At 41.1% G+C, this 23,155-nt stretch overlaps 1 protein-coding gene across 5 annotated transcripts; it reads left to right on the plus strand.

The window, feature by feature from the left end:
* Positions 1-7: 7 nt before the first annotated feature.
* PLEK (pleckstrin) lies at positions 8-22,136 on the plus strand. 5 transcript variants are annotated; one of them, XM_031060939.1, is made up of 12 exons: positions 8-269; positions 2,882-3,007; positions 4,142-4,340; positions 7,799-7,910; positions 8,458-8,613; positions 13,791-13,972; positions 14,986-15,077; positions 15,897-16,081; positions 17,334-17,438; positions 19,100-19,183; positions 19,840-19,909; positions 20,745-22,136. In XM_031060939.1, exons 4-12 carry the CDS (start codon positions 7,863-7,865, stop codon positions 20,882-20,884), a joined length of 1,062 nt encoding a protein of 353 aa, XP_030916799.1. In that variant the 5' UTR covers positions 8-269; positions 2,882-3,007; positions 4,142-4,340; positions 7,799-7,862; the 3' UTR covers positions 20,885-22,136. The 5 variants fall into 5 exon arrangements, with proteins under 5 accessions (XP_030916799.1, XP_030916801.1, XP_030916800.1 ...); XM_031060941.1 differs by having other exon boundaries at positions 4,263-4,340; XM_031060940.1 differs by lacking the exon at positions 4,142-4,340 and having other exon boundaries at positions 9-269.
* The last annotated feature ends 1,019 nt before the right edge of the window (positions 22,137-23,155 follow it).

The raw sequence follows: 23,155 nt of genomic DNA on the forward strand, positions 1-23,155 counted from the left end.
TACTTGATTATTTATTTTCCCTCCCGTTAATTACGGCGTAGCATCTGGCGGTTGATGTCTTTCCCCCCCTTCTTTCCCCCCCGCCTCCACTTCATCACCCCGCCCCATATCCTGGTTTGGGGGACATTGCAGCTGCTCAGATTGCTGACGGTTTCCAGGGAGTTAATCCGGCCCCGATTACTGCAGCTTTAATCCCGCAGTTCGTCCCGAAGGAAACGAGACGGCCTGGGCCGGGCTCCGCCTGTTCAGCACCACGGGCGCGGACAGCGGTAAGGGCAGGGAGCGCCCCGCGGGCTCCTCCGTGGGGTCCCGGTCGAGGGGAGCACCCCAAACCACCCTCCAACCCCTCACCTGGGGGAACCCCCCAAACCACCCTCGACGCCCTCGCCTGGGGGGAGCCCCCCCAAATTACCCTCCGATCTCCCACCCGGGAAAGGCCTCCCGAGGGTTGATCGAGCCCTCTGGGGTGGGCTGAAACATCTGTGTGGCGGCACGGAGGAGCCAAAACTGCCCGAGAGAGAGGGGAGGGCGGGCAGCAAAGACGTGGTTTTCTGGTTCTCTTCTCTCCCGGTGCAGCAAAAGGTTTTGTTGAGTCACCGTGCCTGGACTGAGGGTCACTCTCTTGACTGTCAGAGTCACCATGCCTGGACTGAGGGTCACTGTCTTGCTCCCTGAGGTCAACAGTCAACATCAGCAGGCCAAGGTTTCTCTTGGGATTATTTTAATCACTTCATTGCAATCCTCTTATTTAAATAGGAAAAAAAAACATACTCTGTAACTGCACTATAAGATCAGAATGTTTTGTCTTGAAGTCTAATACTACTCTCTACATGTGGCTGGTGCTCTTTGTTCTTGAACAAAGATCCTTGAAACTGAACAATTTGCCATAATTCAACTCAGCCTGTCTCATTCCCATCTCTAAAGAGATTACTTTTAACCCAGGCAGGTTTGTGCCTATTTTCCATTCTTTTTTATTTGTTCTTGTTTGCTGTTAAAACTGTAGCACCCTTATGTCTGACACAAGCTTTGGGCCACAAATATATTTTTTGCTTGGACATTATGGCAGAGTTAATTGTTTTGTTAGGAGAATTTCATAAGTCCATGTTGCACTGGACTAACCTGTTCTTTATTTCTCTAAGGCTGGGATGTACATGTAGTGGTGCAATGTGACCAAAGCCAAAATGTAGATACAGCATTGCCCAGCTGCATTTTCTTATGCATGCAAGTTTCAGTGATTTAATTTTATTAGGAACTTTAAGCAAAATAATACATTCTGCTGAAAACCTCTGGGGAAAAAAAAAAAACCAAAACCCCAAAATCCTACTGAATATCCCTTGCTTAGGGTCCAGCTAAACACAGCCTTCATAATGTGTTCAGCCATTCAGGTTTCCACAAATACAGGGGCAGGATATGATCCCTGCTTCTCAGAACTGTGTATCTCTGCAAAAATACTAAACAAACAAACCAAAAATAAACAAACAACACCCACTCCTGGTGCATTTCTCCTTATCTCTTTTCATCACTGCAAGATAAATCTCATTTTGCATTGCATTCTGCAGAAACTGCCGCATTTTGTAGCTTGTTGGAAGTTTGCCTGGCAGTAAATGCCCTTTCTGTAACTTTAAATGTAATTCCATATGAAATCACAGAGGCCTAACCTGTGGAGAATGTGATACTATCACTTAAAGTGGTGTGTGAAGAGTAATGGCCAGGGATCAGATTTACTTGCTTCATGGGCCAGACATAACTTGTTGTAGTAAATTGTGTGTAGCTGAAGTCATTGATTGCAATTAGCTTCCTAAGTACATGAGAGGTCAGATCTATAACGAGGGTTTTTTTTCCCTCATTATTCCTGCCTGAATGATTATCTTTCTATGGACACAGCTCAGACTGGGACTTTATCCCTGACCAGTATTAGGCAAACATGAGGGATAACTAAAAAAGCATCATATCGTGGAATGTGTATGCATAGTAACTGTCTTACCATATGCAAGTGTAACATGGTGAGAGTAGAACATTTCTGAAGAAGAAATTCTTAATTTAGGCCATGACCTTCTTTTGATTGATCTAATAATTTCACTTGTGTTAATACATTTACTTATCTGATCCCACCAGATGCCCCTTCCCACCAGGGAAGGGTTTGCCTTTGCTAAGTCCTTCTGGGAGATTAGTTTTGTTGCTGCCCACCTTAATGGCCCTGACCAGCATCACCTGAGGCTGCCCTTGTTTAGTTTTGGTTCCCATGCTCTTCCTGAATTATGCTTAGGATGGCTTTTCTCCAGCTCTGCCATTGACGTCTTCAGCCATGGATGCCCTTGACCTCAACCTGCATGTTGAGTACCTGGCTTGACCTCAGCCCAAGGATGGAGGTGCTTGATGCTGTGGAATGGGCCCTGGCTAGAGAAACCAGGCCCTTCCAGTCCCCATGGGGATTTTCTATGGGTCCCAGATCTCAGGCTGCTACATTACCTGACGTTAATCGCCTGATATTCTGTAGGGAGCAAAATATCTGAAGGAAGAAGAGTTGGTGTGGTTTTTCCAGGAGCACAGAGTAAACATGCTGACATTTACAAGATTCAAAGCTAAATAATTAATCATAGACTTTAGGACAAAGTCCTATTTCTCTAAGCCACAGCAGCAATTTGCTTCTGGGAACAAAAGGATAAAGTTGTGCCAATTCCTCCATTCTCTACACCTACATTTGAAGGGTGGGCTACAATATTTAATGTCTTTCCAAACTGCAAAACTGTTTTCTGTTTGTTTGTTTGTTTGTTTGTTTGTTTGTTTTGAAGGGGGTTGTTTGGCTTTTGCGTGCATGTGTGTCTGTGTTTCGATTTGGTTTTTTTCAGTCCTTCAAATCTACTTTTCATTCCCCTGGCAGCTGAGGCTTCCCAGTCTGTTCTGTGGAGTCAGCAAGATACATTAGGCTAATTCCCTTCCCTTGGGTATGAAGATTGGAGCACTCACCTGTGCCCTGGCAAATGCCTCAGCGCTTTTGAAGGGAGTGGTGAGTGAGTTGTACCCAGCAGTTTTATGCCTCTTTTTCTTCCTAAGACTATGAAAGTTTCATACATCCTGCAAGATGTGTGAGCTACATACAAGCTGCATCCTCCAAGACCTCTTTCTTGTGCATAGACCTTCCCTGCTGCACCAGCATAACCCGCATGTATTACTAATGGGGAGCTACTGTAGGGGAGAGGTGAGGGTGAATGTGTTCAGTGAAAGCTAAGAGATAACATGCAGATGAACCATGACCTATGCTTTAAGCAGGTCTGAATTATCTAGAAAACATTGTGGAGAGATGTGTTCAGTCTCTTGATTGCACCTACTCAATATGATCTCTCTAGGCATGATATGGCAACTGCATAAGCTTTCTAGTATTAACTTTTGTGCAGACCTTCTCCCTAATGCTCTAATCCTGCTGCAAAGCTCAACAATCATTAAATATATAAAATGTACCTCGAGGCACAACAAGATGGTTAATGTAAGATGGCCAAACCACAGCATTTAGATTCTAAGGTGCCATGTGATACCTGTATTAGCCTTTTATGCTTGCCCCTCTTTGACTAATTTCTTAACACAGTGCTAAATTTGGAAATGTTGTGGTTTGGGGTTTCTTTTCAAGAAGGGCATGCAAAGCCACAATCTCTCATGCTCTAAAAATAGCCATATGTGTGATTCTGTATGTAGGGAATTGTGCTAAGGCTTGCACCTGCCAGCTCTCAATTTAAAACTGATTCTTTGGAGCCCTCAGCCTCTGTGCAGAATTAGAAGTGTTTTTTTACTGAAAAATCAGCTGGACAGTCTTTATCTTGTTTGGAAATCACTTGAGTGTATCATCTTTCCCATAGAGACAATCATTTTGAACATATAACATTTGTTATAATTTCCCCTGCAAATGCAGCTTGATTTGCTGTAGTGACATATACTTATGGATAGGTCATGTGTTTTGCTGCAGATTTGTGGCATTTACAGTGCAGCAAACATGTTAGAACCATCTCTGCAAGGGCTTGTGGAGCAATGGAGCGGGTGTAACTGAGAATTTTGCCTTCCTTGCAGCTGCTGTATGGTTCCAATTTTTGGTATAAAAACATCTTAGTCCCTCTTGCTTAGATAAATGTGGTTGATCTTTTTTCCCCAGTGTTTGCAGGAACTTTATTCTGAAGTAGCAGAAATAAAGAAGAATTTTCTAAAGAAATACAGCAGTAAGTTCTCCTGTACAAGAAGAGTAAACTGAGCTAACATATTCAGTTCTGCTGCAGATCGTGATATTGTGACAAATTCTGCTCATCTGACATCATGCACCTTTACGTACTTGAGACAGAAATGGAGAGGACATAGTAAGTTATAGCAGATTTCCATGCTGCAGGTTATCTTCTCTTTCTGACAAAGCTCTTCCTCCCCTTTGTGGAGAGGTAAAAGAAATGCAACTCTTGCTCTCTCTAATGCCTGGTGCTGCTTTTTAGGAATGGCTGGACAAAGAAGATCCACATCCACAGTCCATACTCCCTTGCGCCTGCCACAGCTACTATGTGTTTAAGGACAATTTTGCCTCACATGAATGATTCAGCTACATCAGCATGTTTCTGTCTCAGGGGGGGATGAAGTGCTGACTTCCCTGCAGTAGAGTGTGGTAAATGAAACCAAACCTCAGTGTTAAAGAACAGGATTGCACCAGACTTGTAAAGTGCAACAGCAAAAGGACCAGTTGAGCTTTAAAGCTGAAATAGAAACAATATAGAGACGTGTTATAAAAGTGGTTGCCTTCAGCTAACATTAGATGGAAGTTATTTTGTGTTTTGACACTGAGTACCATAAGTAGTAATGGTAAATTCTGAAGCATTTGACTAGATACCACTGTGTTGAGATTTACATTTCATACCTCCAAAGGCTTTTCACACAGATAAGTCAGAAAAAGGAGTTTTTGTGAAATTGTGGAGTCACCATCCCTTTCTGTTTTCATTAAACCACTTTTTAGTATAGGGATATATAGATATTCTATTGAGGAGTACCTATCCCTGGTCATCTCATATCACCAATTTATTGTGCGGGGCCCTGTCATCCTGATTCAGCGCAAACACTGAGTCAGCAGGAGCAGGTAAGCAGGAAAACCTGCACAAAGGATGCCTGCACGGAGGGAAATACTGGCAGGTTCTTTTGTCTTTGCTCCCCATAAAGCCTTCCAGTTTGGGAGGGGGCTTCCTTTCCTCAGACCTGAGGTGGGGGAAGCAAAGTAGGGACAGAAGGAAGAGTTAACTGTGATCCTGTTCTCGGTCTTTAATCACAGCTCCCAGCTCTGAAGCATTATGTCCTCAAGGCAGGTAATAAAGGGATAATTTGGCTTCCAAATTACAGTTCAAGACTTACTGTTATCTGTGACCAGTATTTTTGGTTTGTCTAATTGGAAAAAGGAAAAAAAAAAGTATCTTTTCCTGAAGATAAAACCACAGAAATGAAAGGGAAGAGAAGGAAACAATTCACCTTTGTAGAAGGATTCTTGGCAGAATAAGGGCATGCTATTCTCCTACAAGAATTGGACAACCCTGACCTGCAGATTACAGAGTTATTTTGAAGACCATGTACCGTCCTTGGAACAAGATAGACAATGTACCATGCTCAAATAAATACAACAAAGAAAAATGAGCATTGTGCCAGGACGAGGCCGGATGCCAGGCATGTTGTGGGAACTGCTAATTTAGCACACCTTAGATAAAATGCTTATAGCGTGACAACCAATCAGTAATTAACATGTATGTATGAAGGCAGCCACTTAACCAATGAGCATTAAGCATAAGTGGCGTGAGACAGTGTATAGAGAAAGATAAATATGACAAAGTTGCTTAATAAAGTAGAAGGACATGTAACCCCATTGGTGTGATTGTCATTACTCGGCTGACTCCATGGGACCCTCTTCACACCTTCTTAAAGCAAAAAGAATTAGTGACCAAAAAAGACATTATACAGGAGGATTCTACAAGCTCCTCAGTCCATCAAACATCCTTTTAAAACTTCTGGGGAAAGAAGAGAACCTTCACAGAAATATAACTCAGAAATCCCATTAGATCATCTCTGCTCTGGGAATCCAGGGCATCTTCAGTTCATTCCAAGTCCTAGACCTGGTGGGCAAATTTTCTATTGTAAATGTTAGACAAGGTTTTTGATCACTTTTTAGTGGTAAATTTTTACTTTTTGTTCCAAGGACCATGAAGTTTTATTAGGTCTGTTTGAGTTTCTGTCTCTAATAATTTTAAAATATATTTGTTGAATTCAAGTATGCTTCACAGCTAGAGAATGCATGGAGCCTTTCATTTGAAAATTGATGGATGATTTGCTTCATCAGCAACTAGTGCCTCTAATAGCAATAAGATCCTTACAACAGTATGACTTACATGAGCAAAGGAACAATGTACTGGGACTGCAGGTTATAGAAACTCCAAACAATATAGTGATAGATTAAATCGTCACAAAAAGGTGTGCTTTGGACAGAATGCACCATGACATAACCAGAATGTTTCAGGTTAAAGTGTTTAACCTGAAAAAGATGGTACAGACAGGTGCTCTGCCTGCACAGAGACTGGATGTGTCATTTGAGCAGCAACTCATTGAGAAAGACCTGGAAAAGGAAAATCTCCATTCAGACATTGAGGAAAAACCCCCAGCAGCTGGGATAGTGAAGCATTGATACAGATAACCAAGGAAGGAGTGGAGTCTCATTTGTGAGAATACCACTAAATAGGCATCAGTGAGGAATGTCTAGGAAAGGTCTCTGAAGGCTCTGCTTACCCTCTGGTCCCCTATCCCCTATCCCCTTGTCAGACTTCTGAGTAAGACTTCCTTTGGAGTAAAGGCTGAGACAGAGAGTCATATGGAGAACAGGAATTTCTGTCTGTGAAAAAAGTCCCTGTTTAGGAATTTTTAGCTTGGCAGAGGTTACAGATGGAGTCACTCTGGGCTCAATCAACACTTATCTGAATGAGGTTAGCTGCAAAAGTGACCTGGAATCTTGTGCTTGAAAGAACACAAGAGGCTGCTTCAAGACACCATGAAGCAGCCTCTTATTGCTTCCCATATACCCCCACTTTTTTTCTATATGGGAAGAGGGATTGTGACTCTGGTATGTATAAAAAACTATGGGTTTGCCTTGTCTTTTCCCAAATAAAGCCAAACAAGCTCTGCAGCAAGTAACAGATGATTGTAGAAAGCATTTTGTGGTCAGCGCTCTATGTAATGCACAGGTCTAATCCATTTGTGCCTATTTGACAGCTGACATCTTTGAGAGGCCTCAGCACCAAAATCCAAATCCTGATCAAGTCTGGTAAACAAATTTCTTGTGTCAGCAGAGGGCGCATCCTCGTTAACCAAGGGAAGGTCCTCCACCTTCCTGCCAGACTCCACATGCTTGCCCTCATGGAGCCAGGTTTGGAAGGCAGGGTGAAGTGAAAGCATTGATGCATTGAAAACCTGTCTCTGAAATAATTTGGCACACGCCAGGCAGCAGCAGCACCATGCCCTGTGTGTTTTGGTAGAGCTCATGTATTTGCAGAGCAGGCCCAGTTTCTTGTGACTGAGCACTGAAGTGCTTATTTAACTTCCCAGGACTCTGTCATCAAGGCTGGCTGTATTTGAGATGATGGAGTGTTTTGTCAGGCTGTTGTCTGTGCTGTCAGAGACAGACTATAAATACACACGTACTTCTGCATTTCCCTATCTCTCACTCTGTAAGAGGAAATGGGCTTGCGATTAGCGTTGAGAGGAACTCGTGAAATGACAGTTGTACTGTAAAAACACCATCCCACAGACTTTGCTGCCAGAGGAACTCAACAGCCAGCCCTGACAGAGCTGAGAGCAGGATTGCCCAAGCCATGGAGCGAGAGCCAATGCGCATAAGGGAGGGCTACTTGGTTAAGAAGGTAAGTGGGGTAGTTTTGGATTGAGTGGAAGAGAAAACTAACTCTGAAAAGGTTGGGAAGATGCACAGAAACATACTGTGGAATCTTGGCAAAGAGGCAACAGGAAGTAGCCGCAGCCTACTCAGTTGCACTTAATTGGGTTAAACATCAAGGAAGAATAGTGAGACTATAGAGGTCACATCACCTTGCCTCAAGACAGTGTGTGGGGCCACAGGCACATCCAGTCTTTGGGAAGGTGTTTGCCGCTCCACAGCAACCTCTGCTTCGGAGTCTTTTGTAGTACAGCCCATAGGATAAAGCCTTTACTTTTATTTAAATCCACAGTGGCTTCCACTGGCAGAGCAACTACAAGGGGAAATACATGGTGGTCAGAAAAATAACAATATTTAACTGCATAGTTGGATGGGTGAGGTTGTGGCATGTTCCCCTTGAAACACAAACTGTAGTTATTTTAGCATCAATCAGACACTCCCTGGAAGCTCATATCTTCCTTGGGTATCACATGAAGAGTGCTTCATTGAACATAATTTGTGATTTATTGATGCAGGGCAGCATGTTTAATACCTGGAAGCCAATGTGGGTTGTGCTCTTAGAAGATGGAATTGAATTCTACAAGCGGAAGGCTGATAACAGTCCCAAAGGGATGATCCCACTAAAAGCAAGCTCTATTCACAGCCCATGCCAAGATTTTGGCAAAAGAATGGTACGTACTTTTTTTACAAAAAGAATTGACAGTATACTTATACTTCTGGAAGCACTGAAAAGGCAAAAGTGTGATGGCTGCAAATTCCTGGCACTCATCGTAGTGGAGATTCTTACTTGCCTTAGGAGGTCACAAGCAGGCTTGGAATTGTGCACTATTTGAATTCAGGACACTTCAAGAGGAATAATTCAGAAAGCACCTGGGGGTTGGTTGGTTGGTTTTTATTAAACTTCTGAATCTCTCAGAGAGCACAACTAAATTTTATTGGTGTGAGGGCGTTTTGCAGCTGAATGGCAACAACTCCTGTACAAAATGTAAATCTAAGTGCCACAGAAAAATGGTAGTGGGAAAATATTTTGTGAGCAGGAGAAACATTTATTTTTTGTCAAGGAACAACTGGCTTGCTCAGACAGGAAGGAGATAAATGCTGTGACACACATATTTTGTTACAGGGTTCCTGAAAAATAGTTGGTAAAACAGGATTTCTCATATGAGCAAAGAATCATATCATTAGTAATTTATTATTTTGTCCACTCAGTTTCATCAAATAGGCATGACATCCCCATGAATTCCTATGACAAAGGGGTCTTCCAGAATCTGGAACATTATTCCACCACAGTTAAAAAAATTTACCACAGGGATACCTGACTAAAGATAGAAGTCTCTGTGAGAGTATTAGAAAAATAGAAAGTGTGAGACACAGCTGAGATGGTGAACTTTACTTTTTGATATGAGTAAAGTGAAGATACTTAAACCTGTCCTTAGGTTTGGTAGTAAGTGGAATCAGGATCCCTTGTGTCAGATTTGGACCTGCTGGCTTTGCTTTTTCCTTCTCTTCTTTCTTTCTTTCTTTCTTTCTTTCTTTCTTTCTTTCTTTCTTTCTTTCTTTCTTTCTTTCTTTCTTTCTTTCTTTCTTTCTTTTCTTTCTTTCTTTTTCTTTCCTTTTCTTTCCTTTTCTTTCCTTTTCTTTCCTTTTCTTTCCTTTTCTTTCCTTTTCTTTCCTTTTCTTTCCTTTTCTTTCCTTTTCTTTCCTTTTCAGGGGGTGTGGTGGTGTTGGGGTTTTTTTTGTTGTTGTTGCAGAACCCATATTTATATCTGATCCTTACTAAGTCTTTTTAGACTTATATCTGTCAAGAGAAAGGGCCTGTTAACTTCCAAGCTGTCTTTAAGACAGTATAGAAAAAGGACGAGGCAGAGAATAAAGATTGCTGTTAATCCTGTGCTGATTATCTTATTAACAAGCCTCAGTGCAACACTCCTTACTCTGTACATGAGGTATGAAGGGTACTATGCAAGAGTATCACAGACCTAGATTATAATGTTAGAAATTAAGTTTTTTTCACAAAGCATTCTTCTTCAAACAGTTTTGTGTTGGGTTTTGGCTTTTTCCTTTAACTCTCAGAAAGGCACTGCCATCAACATTGTTTCACAGTAGTTGCTTGAAAATGTCAGCAACATATTTATAATAAAGGAAAAATAACTCACCAGCATATGTGCATTCAACAAAGCAGACACAGAGGTCTGAAGTATCTGACGTCTGCTGAAGGCAGAGTGAGAGAGATCCTCACCTGCCCAAAGACATCCTTTGGGATGCACCAGTCTCCAGAAGATGCATTGTATCTTTATGGAAGGGTGACCGTCTCTGAAGATCCTTCCTTTGGCTGCACTGGGTTTTCTGTTATGCTTCATTTTACATTGGGTGTTTACATAATGAGCTTTACATAATGTTTCATTTTAGTTCCTGGGACCTTTTCTGAGGGATAATAAAGACAAAGAGAGACCCAGGGGTTGAGGCACCCAAAATAGCTTTTCATAAATGAGATTTTCTCCAGGGTTTGCTGAAGTCAGTGGAAACAATCCAAATTACTTCAGCAGGCATTGGAGCAGATCCTTCATATTGAGGTGGTGAGATTGTTCTGCAAGTTCATAAACCAGTAGCCCTGGAGATGGATTTTCTCTTAAAATTTCAAATAGTCAAAAATTGAACATGTTTATTCATATGAGCAAAGCTATCACCAGGATTCTTCTTACAAGTACTGCCCAATATGATTATACCTAAGTTCCTACATGTATTCCTTGAAAACGTAGTATCTTTATTTTTACATCTTACAATTTACAGCTTTACAGTACTGCCGAATTCAATGTTTCTGCATTCTGTTCTGGCCTCTCACTAGTTACACGTCACAGCATACAATTATTCCTCTTATGGGAATTACTCTGGTTCTTAAGTTTATACGGCTAGAAATGAAAGTATATTTTTAGGACAGGAATTCTGTATGGTGAATAGTGGGATAATTCTCATTGGGTCAGTTTTAAGTATAGTGTCATCTCTCTGGGCCCAGTTTGGAACAGGGACTATTGGGCCACAAACAAACTTCCATATTTCTCTGGTTAAATTTTTAAATCAGCTTGTGTATCTGCACCAGGACTTCATTTGAAAGCTCAGAGCACATCACCAACATGCTTTGTTTACTACATCAATTGCAAATTGCAGGTGCTGAGGGGAAAGAACCAATCTTGGATTTGTTAAGCACAGATAAAGGCTGTTCAGAAGGGGCTGCAACTGCATATTTTGAGATTATATTTCAAAATGCATTCACCACTGTCTGCTGTCCTTGATTTAAAGTTTGATCATTGTTTAATGTAACATAAATTCTGATATTTTCCAGCTTTTTCCATTTCCCCCATGGTTTTCTTGTGAACAGCATTACCCTGTTTGGTTGCTCATAGTTAGATTCATCTCTCCCAATTTAAATATGTAAAATGTTGGTATTTAGTTTAGTCTAATGGTCTAATTTTCTCAAAAACACAACCAGATATACATCATCAGAGGGAGGCTTGGTCGTATCTAGGACTGGAGAATCAACCTCTTTACCGATTTCAGAAGAAGCCTGGAAGTCCATCTAACTTACTGGCCTAACTTTGTAAATGCTAAAAAGAAATGGTTTTGCTAGTCTTTTCTGTGTGCTGGAAGTGAAAACTCTTCTTAGCATTTCACTCTAGGTTGCTTCTCAGCTCTTTGAGAAGGCTAATTTTTTCCTTTGGTAATAAATCTCCTCAATGCTTTGGTATTTCATTCTATTAATCTGGGGTGTTAGCTTGCCTGTTGAATATTGGGATTTGGATACATCTGTCTGTTTGCTTTTGTCATACACTGTGCATTGATTTTTAGTGTGTAAGTCTTTCCTGCATAACAGAAAAGGTGAGTATTGCTGGAAATATGAACAGTATCAGATAAGAAAAGGCTACTTTTCTATCTGAGATGGACTTTGAGGACTTGTTGCTTTATAAGTTTGAAATGTATCTTCCATGAAGTTCAGTTGGACTTCTGCACAATTTCAGGGTGTCAGATTTTTCTTATTGGCCATAGTTTGGAAAATGCTTGTGAGGGATGTTCAGAAATGTATAATTTAGAAACGTGGGCTTCAGCAGACTCATTCAGAGTGCTGATTTCACTGATGTAAATTTGCTGCTCTTTGACAGTAGCCTTTGCTTTTCTTGCCCTAATCAAGTCATGCTGTTGGCTTGTGGCTTAGCTTGGCATTTTTAGACACCTGCTGAGTCAGAATCTCTGATATTTATTATAATACAACTACAGAACAAATTAGTGTCACTCATGAGGAGCTATATTTTAGAGGAAGTGGAAATCTGAATAATTAGATCCTGATTTTCCATCCAGAAGATCACTGGATGGAAATGAATTCAAACAGTGTGAACTTTGTTGGATGGTTTTAGGGTTTGTTTTTTTGTTTTGGTTTGGGCTTTTTTCAGGTTATTGTTTTTTTTTTTCTGTTTACAACTACCTCTAGATGATCTATTCTCATTTTTTGGGAAATACAGTCTTTCCATTGTTGCTAGTGTGTTTGGATAGGTGATCCTAAGGTGTAGCCAAGGAGGTATCATCTCCCTACTAAGCCATTAAAGGTTTACTAGGCTGCAAATATACTCAGGTACTCTCTAGTGTACGACCTTTTCTCCCCTTGTGAGACAGTAGCTGAATATGATGTGAGGTATTTTTCCTTCTTCAGACTGCTCACGTGTCTCTAAACATTAAAAAAATTTATATCCATTGTAAGCCTGCAGGGGCTGGGTGCTTCTGATGCCTTAGGATTTTAATTTTTATGTTTTTCAAATCCCAGTGTATAACTGTAAAACTTCATATAAAGCGTTAGCTACTGCTTCACATTTTGGTCAGAAAAAATGATTCTCTAGGCCTGAAGCCCAAGGGCACCTCACTGTTCCAGGCCCTGAAAGTATAAATAAAAGTGAGTTGTGGGGAAGAAACTGGGGGTACATGACTTCATTACCTGAAGCTGTAATTGGAATATTAACTCCTGATATGTAAATGGACCAAACTTATATCTGTCTGAAAAACTCGTGACCATTGTCCATCTTGGGTGTAGGCCCTCAAAGACTTCTGACTGCCCAAAGTGTACCTATTGAAGGCCTTTAATAAATACCCACTTTTATTCTCTTAATCTTGTCTAGCCTCTGTTCCAGGTAGCCACTTCAAGGAATCACTTCAGCCTTTCAGCTGTGTTGAACTTCCCAGCAAAAGTTAGAATCAGCAGCTGTACTGGTGCCACATACTGTTGCTATTGAGTCAGAAACAACACAGATAAACAAGTGCCACACTCCATGCATTCACAGAAGACTAAATCATTTTATTAAGAAACCCATTCCTTCTATACTCTAGTTCACTACAGGTGGACCTGATTGGTCCTTTAATTAAAACACCGTCACCATCGGCTAATTAAGAAACCACCCTTTTGGTAAACATATCTCCATAACACATTCCACATATTCCCAACACCAGGTTGCAGCAAGTTAAGATAAGAATTGCTTATAATTCTTCTCTCTGAGCTTCTTACAGCCTTTACCAGAACAATTCCTGGGAAAGATGTCTGTTTCTCTTTGTGACTAGAGAGCTGCCTCCACAGCAGACCTTGGATATGCTGATGATGTCAGCATCAGTGATGGTGAAGTAACAAAAGGATTCAGTTACGTGCAGTGCTTGTTCATGGTTTTCTTCAGAGTTTCTATTATTTTACTGTGTCTCTAAGGCACTTTCTATAGTCCTTAGGCATAGGTAGGCTGTATGCTGTGGCAGCTTAATTGTGCCCAACTGGCTACACAAAAGCAACTTTAAAAAAACCTCCTGTAATTTATTATTCCAGTTTGTCTTCAAGCTTACTGTGGCCAAGCAGCAGGACCACTTTTTTCAAGCTGCCTACCTGGAGGAGAGAGATGCCTGGGTGCGGGATATCAAGAAAGCAATTCATTGCATAGATGGAGGCCAAAGATTTGCCAGAAAATCCACAAGGAAGTCCATCAGATTGCCTGAAACAATCAATCTGAGGTTTGTCCTCATGGCTTTGCTCTCCCATTTACTTCCATCTGCAGTCAGTGTGTCAGACATGTAACCTTGGCCAGGAAGAACAATGAGCCTGTCTGTCCATAGATTCTCTCACAGCCCCTTCTGCATGACTAAAAACTTCAGTTTGTACAATGTGTCAGAAATGAGCTGGCAATCAGAACTGGAAAGATCTTTTTGAATATACTATAATTTACCAAAACATGCTTGTTTATCAAAGATTTTTTGCTGACAAAGAGATTCCTGGGCATAATGGAGTACAAGAGGATGTGCCAGCCAAAGTGTGACTCGTCCAGGAGAAGCATTTTATACAATAAATAATTTATTACAAAAAATATTTTAGACCTTTTGTTTGCTCTCCATCTTCTCTTTTTCTGATGTTAGCCTAGTTTTTGGATGGTGAGGGGACTGTGGTGCCTGCCAAAGAACATGAAACTGGCAAAGGGAGAAGAAGAGATAAAGGGAAGCAATCTGTTAGTACTTTTCAAAATCAAGGATGACTTGTTTTCTTCCTCTGAGCTGTAAATACCAAGATAAAAATGAGCCTGAAATGTTCTTATAAGACAGTAAAACTGCACAGGGCCAAGATCATCTAAGAGCATGCAGGCTTTGGGACAGGGACAGGTTTTCTGCTCAGCCCAGGACCTTTGGGTGAACACAGAGCACAGCAGTGAACCCTCCTGCTGAGTCTGTGGGGCCCTGTGAAGGTCCTTCCGCAGTGGATGTTCCTCTCTTCATGCTATAATTACCACAAGTAGTTGCATTCTCAAAATAGGGAGATGTGGTGAGCCCTTTGAGCCCTCTGCTCCCACAGCTGTGAAGTAATGTAGTGAGACCTCTAGGCTTTTGCAACTTGAATTTTTCAGGAGATGCAAGAGATGAAACTAAGCCATGTTACAGCTCTCCAGAGAGCTGAACATGATGACAATGATATTGTTGTACAAACTGGCAAAACCTTTTTATTTGCTAACAGTTTCTGTGGTTCTTTTTATGCACAGTGCTTTGTACCTCTCAATGAAAGATCCTGAAAAGGGAATAAAGGAGTTGAAGCTGGAAAAAGATAAAAGAGTGTTTAATCACTGCTTTACAGGTAAGGAGCTCCTGTCCCTCTATTCTATACAATAAAGGGAGCACAGAGTTGAAAAACTAAACAGGTGAAACAGCTCTAAACTCTGTAGAGCACATAGAAGTTTGATTTTTTTTCTTGACTAATCCAGGAGATGCTCAAAGGATATATCTTGGAAAAGTGTTCAGTTATGGCCATGGTAAACAAAGGAGAAAGATGAAATTTTACTAGTGTCAGAAAGATTAAAGTAATCTTTTGAGTAGATTGTAGTGTGAAACTTAAATACAGAAGAATTATTCCATTCTGGATTTTTCATCACCAAATGGTGTCCCATTGTAATTTCTGTTTCTCTCAAAGTCAAATCTGTATTTGTGCTCAAAAACACATAGATGTAGCACTTGAGGACATTCCTTATGGGGGGACATGCCAGTGTTGGGTTAATGGTTGGACTGATGATCTTGGAGGTATTTTTCAACATAATGCTGTTGGTGATTTCCAACAGCATTATGTTAGTAGCATAGCAGCCTGGATCCAAGCTTGGCTATCCTCCGTACATCCCCAGTCCCTGCCTTTGAGGCTTCCCAGCTCAGCCCTGTGTCCCCTCCCAGCTCTCTTCTCCATCAGGAATGGTGTTTGAGAGCTGTCCCGGCCCCTGCCATCAGCTGGAAAGGCTGTACCTCACTGGATGGCCAGGAACCTCCCTAGATTAACTCCCCATATTGTTGCTAAGAACATTTTTCAGGACATTAATGAATACGTGGAGTAGGCTTGTTTCCTGTGTACTTTTAGGCTTTTTCATGTCTCTCTTGGTTTGTGGCTGAAATTTTGTTCCTTTGTAACCAGGCACCTGTGTGATTGACTGGCTGGTGTCCAGCAGCTCCATCCGAAATCGCAAAGAAGGTCTCCTGCTTGCCTCTTCCCTCTTGAGTGAAGGCTACCTGCAGCCTGCTGGGGACACATCCAAGGCAGCTGCAGAGGGACTGTCAGACACCCCCTTCCTGGATCTCAGTGATGCCTACTATTACTTTGTGAGCATTGATTCTGGTTTTTTATTGTCTCGCTTACTGATGCTCTGCTTTTCTCATGCTTCTTGTTGGGCTTCTTAAATCCTGGAGGAAAGATTGTACAGAAGTGGAGAAATTTGTCTTAATTGTCTTTTTCCTGTGATGCTCAGAACGAGCCTGCTCATGTTAATAGTTGTAACCAGGACAGATTTTTTTTTTCTGGCACCTTCTAAGTGTGAATTGAGTGCTGAGACTAAGTGTGGGAAATGAATTTGAAGAGAATTCTCAAAGCGTGATAGAAGGCTCCCACAGTATGCATCTTTAGGCTGGGTTCTTTTTAACTTAGACTTTGTTCCTGGTAATTGTACTGGTGTCCAGAATTTAATAATCATCTGTTTCCCTGTTGATTCAGTGGAAGAGAAGAGAGTAAATCATTCTCACAGGGCTTCAAAGAGTGGCAGAAGCTACAAACCCATTTTTGTTCAGAGCCATCAGATCTGACTCAGTGTGAGTGTACACACACACAGCTTGCCTGTGAGCAAAGAAGTAAAAGTTTTTAATATCCCCCAGTAACCTGTCCTGGGTGTCATACCCAGCCTTCTCCATTTATTACTTCATATTGCGTGGCCTGATTTGAAGAACTTGAAATATCACAGTCAAATACTGTTTGAAAGATATTTGGCTTATGGACTTATGCTAACAAAAAAGTATGCCTTCTATAAAGTGAAAAAAGTAAATTGGTATTACAATTCTGTTTATATGTACCACATGGAATCACTTCGTTTCAGCACAATGACTCTCCCACTACTCATTTGTTTTCCTAAATATGTTTGTGCTAGGGAGACTTTACCTGTTAGCAGAGACACTCCTTGTAAAGGCAGCCTTGTGGCCTCCTGGGGTGCTTCTTGTAGCAGCCCATGTGTGATCTGCTTGCTTTTGGATTATTTTTAGATTGATTCAATGCCAGTGTGGCGTGAGGAGGCCACAGAAAGTCAATGTCTTGACTTGGTATCTTAGAAGTGTGGTTCCACCTCACACTGAAATGTGTCCATGGTGATTTGGAGAGCTCCTCAACTTCACTGGGAGGCTCTTCCAGTAAAAGGTTAGAGTATTTAACAATAACCATAACAACAACAACAACAACAACAACAACAATAATATCTTTGGGGTGGCAAAAAACAGCATGGAGGGAAGCAAAAAGATGCCAGATTGGTACATGTACATAAGCACGCAGCAGCTGTGTAAGTTCTGTAACATTTCTCTTGTGGTCTTGTAGCCAGACAGTGGATTTTTCTGTGAGGGATATTCCAGTGATGATGATGTGGTCCTAAAAGAAGAATTCAGAGGCACAATTGTCAAACAAGGATGTTTGCTGAAACAGGTCAGTGCTGCCCATGTTCCATCCTGTCACTAGGATGATGTTCCATGGGTGCAAGATTACTCTTTTACACTTAAAAGCTTTAGATAAGAGAGAAACTACTCTATGGCATCTCCACACTTGGCAGGTTTCTTCTCTGTCTCTCTTGCCTTTGCACAAGGAACACTTGCTGCAGCACAGCAGCAGGACTCTGGACAAATACTGCAAGGTTAATTGCTCTTACCACAAAATAAAACAGTCGATAGCTTTAATAAGGAAAGAGTCCTAACACAGAAGATGTGACAAGTCATTGGTACAATGCAAAACTGAACTCAGGTAAAAAAGCTGTCACTCTGTGTCCCTCTGGACACAAAACTGGATTCAATTGCCAGTTTTCATGGACTTTCTCAGCATGCTTAAGCAAAGGAGTTGTTTCAGTCACTAATATTTGATGTGTAAGACAGAAGATAACGGGATACCCTCATTTCCAGCAAAACTTTAAGCAATATAGTGAATGTTATGTTTCCAAGGCCATTGCAAGCAGATATCAGTGAACTGAAGGCAAAATCAGGATTCTTCAATGAATAAAATGGATCAGGTGGGAGGGACCTGCAACCGCCTGACTACTTCAGGGCTGACCAAGGGTTAAAGCACATTGTTAAGGGTTTTGCTGTCCAAAAGCTTCTTACACACTGACAGACATGGTGAATTGATCAACACCCTAGGTAGCGTGTTTCAGTATTTGACCACCCTCTCTCTAAAGAAATGCTTCCTAATATTGAGTCTGAACCTGCACTGTTAAAATAGTCTTTGAGGGCCTAAGAACTTTTTGGTGGTCCTAACAAGTATTTCTCTTGTTTAATCAGTTTACTCAGTGGAAGAAATTAGACCCACACCTTGCGGCTCTTTTACTCTGTCACATTCTTACCAACCTAGTTAGTAAGAGCTTCCATGCAAACAGGAGGTAATTGAGAAACTTGTATTTTGAAATGCCAGAGGAAGTGACTCATGACAATCTTCCACCAGTGTTAGTCTGCACTTGGTCACCCTCAGTGAGTTGTGGGCCATTGCTTGGGAGGGTCACTGCTTCTGCTGAAAATGCTTCCATACCCATCCTTTTCAGTCATGAAAATGGGCCATGAGGCACTTATGTCCATATCTCTGCCTGAGCTTCTCAGCCATGAGCCCTCCAGGGTGTTTAAGCCAGATAAGCTTTTTTTGTTGTTGTTATCTTTGCAGGGACAGAAAGACTTTCAGCTCATCCATGCCAATAATTCAAGGTACCTTCCTGCAAGGCACTTTGCAGCCATGTTTTCTAGCAAGTAGTTAAACCCAGTTCTTACAGAACTCACATGAATGTCATTACTACCAGACTGTGTGATATGTTTAGAGGAATCTCCCATGTTGAAGCTCCTCTGTTTTGCACCAAAAAAAAAAAAAGAGAGAGATAAAGCAGTTTGATAGCCCAGTTCTAGTTTGATAGCCCAGTTCTAGTTTGATAGCCCAGTTCTTGTGCAAAAGATTGGAATGTAGAAAAGGCAGATTCAAGTCCTACTCCAGTGAGTATTTCCTGTCCAGAATATTCAGTTTTTTTCCTTTTGTATTTGCCTGTCCTCTCACGCGTGGGTAAGATTTGCATGCAGGCCAAGCAGCTCTGTGATATTCCTGGTTTTGAATTTTCCTAGGGACATCGGAGGAAGAACTGGAAAGTGAGAAAGTTCGTTTTAAGAGATGATCCTGCATATCTTCACTATTATGATCCTGCTGGAGTAAGAGAGATTCGGTTTATTTCCCTGTTTGTTTTGAATCCAGTGCCCTGTAGAAATACTTGAAAGGAGTATTTGCATGAGAATGTGACAGGTAAGATCAGGCAGGACAGTGGGACTCTTCTTCCATGGCCTAGCCATCCTCTGGAAAAGCAGAGTGAAGGACAGTTTCTGGGGCTGTAAAGTCAGGGTGGCAAGTGCCATCCAGACCTGGGAATAAGTAACACTGATCTGTATTTCACCTCTTATTTGTGATTAATTAGAATTAATGTGTTCTCTCACTTGATCAAAACAAATTAGGTCCTAAGTGCAAAGGAACACAATGCAGTAATTTTGCAGTTTATATTTGAGGTATTTGCCATTCTAGGATGAGACATGGCATCCTATTTCTTGTGTATTTCTAATGGGCCCATTCCCATACTACATATACTCTGCAGATCCTGAATTCTAAATCACAAGCTATTCCCTGTTTATTTAGGGTATTTAACCACACCCCCTAACCCTCCATGTCAACACCGACTGAAAATTTTCTGTTCTCTCAGGTGAGACATACTAAGTAATCAAATGGTTTTGTCTCCATTCTGGAAATGTAGCCATATGTTAATATGCTACTGGTTTCAGAAGTGTTGCATTTCATTTTGATTTCATGTCCTCCCCAGGGAGAAGAACCACTGGGAGCAATTCACTTGAGGGGCTGCGTGGTGACAGCAGTGGAAGATATGCCAGACAGTAAGGAGCCATATTGAATGAGTTCTCTAATAAATTTTTGGTACAAACTCCTCCTTTCGATCTGCCTAAAATCACAAGTGCTTTTTATTCCAAAGCAATATATGTACAATAATTCAGTAATTCTAATAACTGATCTCTCTCTCTCTGAATTACTGGGGAAGGGCACTGTGGTAAAAGTAGCAATAGGGAATCTTGTATATTGTCAGCACTTTGGGGAAGGCTGATCAAAAGGATGACACAAACCCTGTGTTAGGAGAACTGGCCTTTAGGCAAAGTAAGGTGAGTTTGATCTCTTTAGTTAATGAATTTGGGATGGAAGCTTCAAGTTAGAAATGGTTATGCCGAAAAATTGTTACTGTCCATCTTCTCTTCCTTCCCAAAGCTAGAAGTTGTGGGAACAGAAAAGGTGTTGCTGCAAGGACCAAGAAACATTAATTTCATGCATTCTCCTCTCCACATGAGAGGCTGGCTATCATATCCAGCAAGAGAGTTTGTTGGCATCTCAGAAAAGAAACAGATATGACATAAACTCAAACATCTTATTTTTGTAGCTGGTAAGGCATGGGATGGTTTGGGCAATTGGATCTGTCTGCAGGATTGCAGATCCTTCCATGATTTGAGACCAACAAACCTGTGACTCCTGAAAGCGAAATGTGCAAAATTCATGAGTGGTTTCGCTGAGAGAGACTCATGTCTTGGACCCAATGTTTGTGAAGGCCTGATCAGGCTCAGCTGTAAAAAGAAAGGAGATCCCCTTACAGTGTGTAAAGGAGAAAATATTGAAAGTACAAGACTTTTTTCTCTCATGCCTGACTTTCTTATTTTTTCCCTGTAGCCAAGAAGTATGATGCTGACAACATCCTCTTTGAAATCATCACAGCAAATGAAATCCACTATTACTTGCAAGCAGCCTCATCCACAGAGCGTACAGAATGGATCAAAGCAATCCAGTCAGTTTCTAGGACTGGTAAATGAAGACAATCTTCCAACAAGACAGACAAATTAAATGAGTTACTCAAAGCAAAATTTAGCATTTCCCTAAGAGAAAGCAGTATCATCCCAAAGCACTTGTATGTTGGAGTTGAGGATTGGGTGGAAGTTTCAATTTTATAGTGGGCACTAAAAAACTAACATTTTTTCCATTTGTGTTATGGTAATATTTTACTAAATTATAACATAGAATATGCCATATTAGTGTGTTGCTTAGAGTAATCAGTTGACCTTGACAAGGTTGTACCTGTTACCACAGCTGATACTGGGAATCTCACCATTAACAGGGAACACAGTCATGTCACTGACAGAGAGTACCTCAATTATTCATTTTCTTCAGCCTGTGATGTGTTTCAGGATTTTCATTGTCTTCTCCAGACAAGTTTTACTCTTTCTTCTTTACTAGATCTTGTTGCTGCTTGTTCACTTAAACAAATAATGCCATAGATATAAGGAAAATAAGTCAACTCACTCATTTGGAAACCTGATCCACTCCTTTCCAATCTGTCAGCATTAAGGGAGGGAAGAATGCAGACAGCTATGGAAACACCATAGTATAACTCCATGGAGTTATATGCTATGGAACCAAGTATAACTCCATGACAGCAATATGAGGAAAAGTCTCTTCCCACAGTATTTCAAACACAAAGGAATCTCACTCCAAACTCCGTATCACCCCATTTTAAACCTTGCCAAACTTCTCCACAAGAATCTGCCCCGGGAGACCATTGTTTCCTTTTATTTAGGTCTACAAAGCAGATGCTGGGTTGTTAGGTACAGCACTCTATTTGAATTAAGAATCTTGCAGGGGAAGGGCAAGGATACATGGGTTGGTTATTTGAACTATTGATTGAAGTGGTTTTGATTAGGTTTTCCTTTTTTAACCTCCAGCAACATACTCAGTCCTTGATTCTGTGCCTTAGCAATATAAGAGAAACCTTGTGCTTGTAACTGAAATAAATATTTTTGTTTGATAATCAGTTCACCTGATTAATTATTGCATTTTTGTCTGACTGTATTTCAAACAAATTTCTAAGTCTTAAAATCTAAGGAGGAGTTGAAAATCAAGTTAATGTCAGACTGTGCATGTCGGCTGTTCCTGGTACAGACTGATGTTTGAGTGAAGGGGACTTTGAAAACTTTAAAACGCTGTTCACAGATCTAATAAGGTACCTTATACTTAAGAATTCCTATTGGGATCTCTTCCATCTAAAAATAAATGCAGAGCTAAAGCTTCTCTGCAGTTGTGCTTAATTATACCTGTAGCTGAGCTAATGAGCCTGAAGCCCTGTTGCCTTGCATTTCTTATCCCAAAGTAAAGACAGCCTTGCAGGAGCAGCAGGCTGAGACACTGCATCATCATGTCCACTTCAGCTGGCCAGCAGAAATCTGTTTCTGGCAGGCATTTCCTGTCTCTCATGCAAGCTGTTGGGATCGTTGAAGTCTGATGTGTCATTCTGAGGAAGGAAGACTCATGGTAAAAAGACCCACATTTTGCTCAGCCTGCTTTCTTGATAATTGCTGCTTGTTGCTGCTTATTTTGCTTTCAGAGCTCACTAACCCAAAAATACCCAAGGGCACAGGAAAAGAGACAAAAACACCCCACACAACCACATAACAGAAACTTGTCCAGCTTACCAAAGGAGAGATGTGACTGCCAAAATTTAATAAAACTAAAATGTTTTACCAGTCCATGACCTTAACATTTTAACTTGTGCCCAGTCCAAGGTATGGCTGTCCACCTATAAATGGTGTTTTCTCAGGCAGAGGATGATAGTCAGTGTATTTATGGGAGAGCTCTTATATTTGTACCATCCTATATTGATGGCATCTGTGATCTCATAGCTACTGCTTCAGAAGACACATTTCAAGAGTTTGTAGGTGCCTTTGCTTCTTGGCAGCAGTGAGAAGATCTTGTCCAAGGGAATTCAGAATTAAAAAGCAGCCACATGTCTATCAGAGATGATAAGGCCAGCTCAGTAACTCAGAAGGCATGGAAGAGGCACAGATCATGAATACCAGCACAAAGAAGAGAGAGACAGCTTTGTGCAAGGAACTACCAAACAAAAGGGAGGAAACAGAAGAGCAGACCTATGTGTGTCATGCTTCCTCTAACTTTCACCCTCTAACTATTTAAATTACACTTCTACCACACCCTCAGCAATTACTACATTAACATCGGTTTATTTTTTACTTTTAAGAAAGACCTAGTCTAAAGGACAGCAAAATAAACAAACCATTGTAGATAAGGATTGT

Source organism: Geospiza fortis, unplaced genomic scaffold (genome assembly GCF_000277835.1).
Source record: "Geospiza fortis unplaced genomic scaffold, GeoFor_1.0 scaffold134, whole genome shotgun sequence".
NCBI classification, from domain to species: domain Eukaryota; kingdom Metazoa; phylum Chordata; class Aves; order Passeriformes; family Thraupidae; genus Geospiza; species Geospiza fortis.

Coding starts and splice junctions, on each gene's coding strand:
- PLEK (XM_031060939.1), top strand. CDS start 7,863: ATGGAGCGAGAGCCAATGCGCATAAGGGAGGGCTACTTGGTTAAGAAG. Junction 8,614..13,790: donor AAGATTTTGGCAAAAGAATG/GTACGTACTTTT, acceptor TTATTATTCCAG/TTTGTCTTCAAGCTTACTGT. Junction 16,082..17,333: donor GTGATGCCTACTATTACTTT/GTGAGCATTGAT, acceptor GTGGTCTTGTAG/CCAGACAGTGGATTTTTCTG.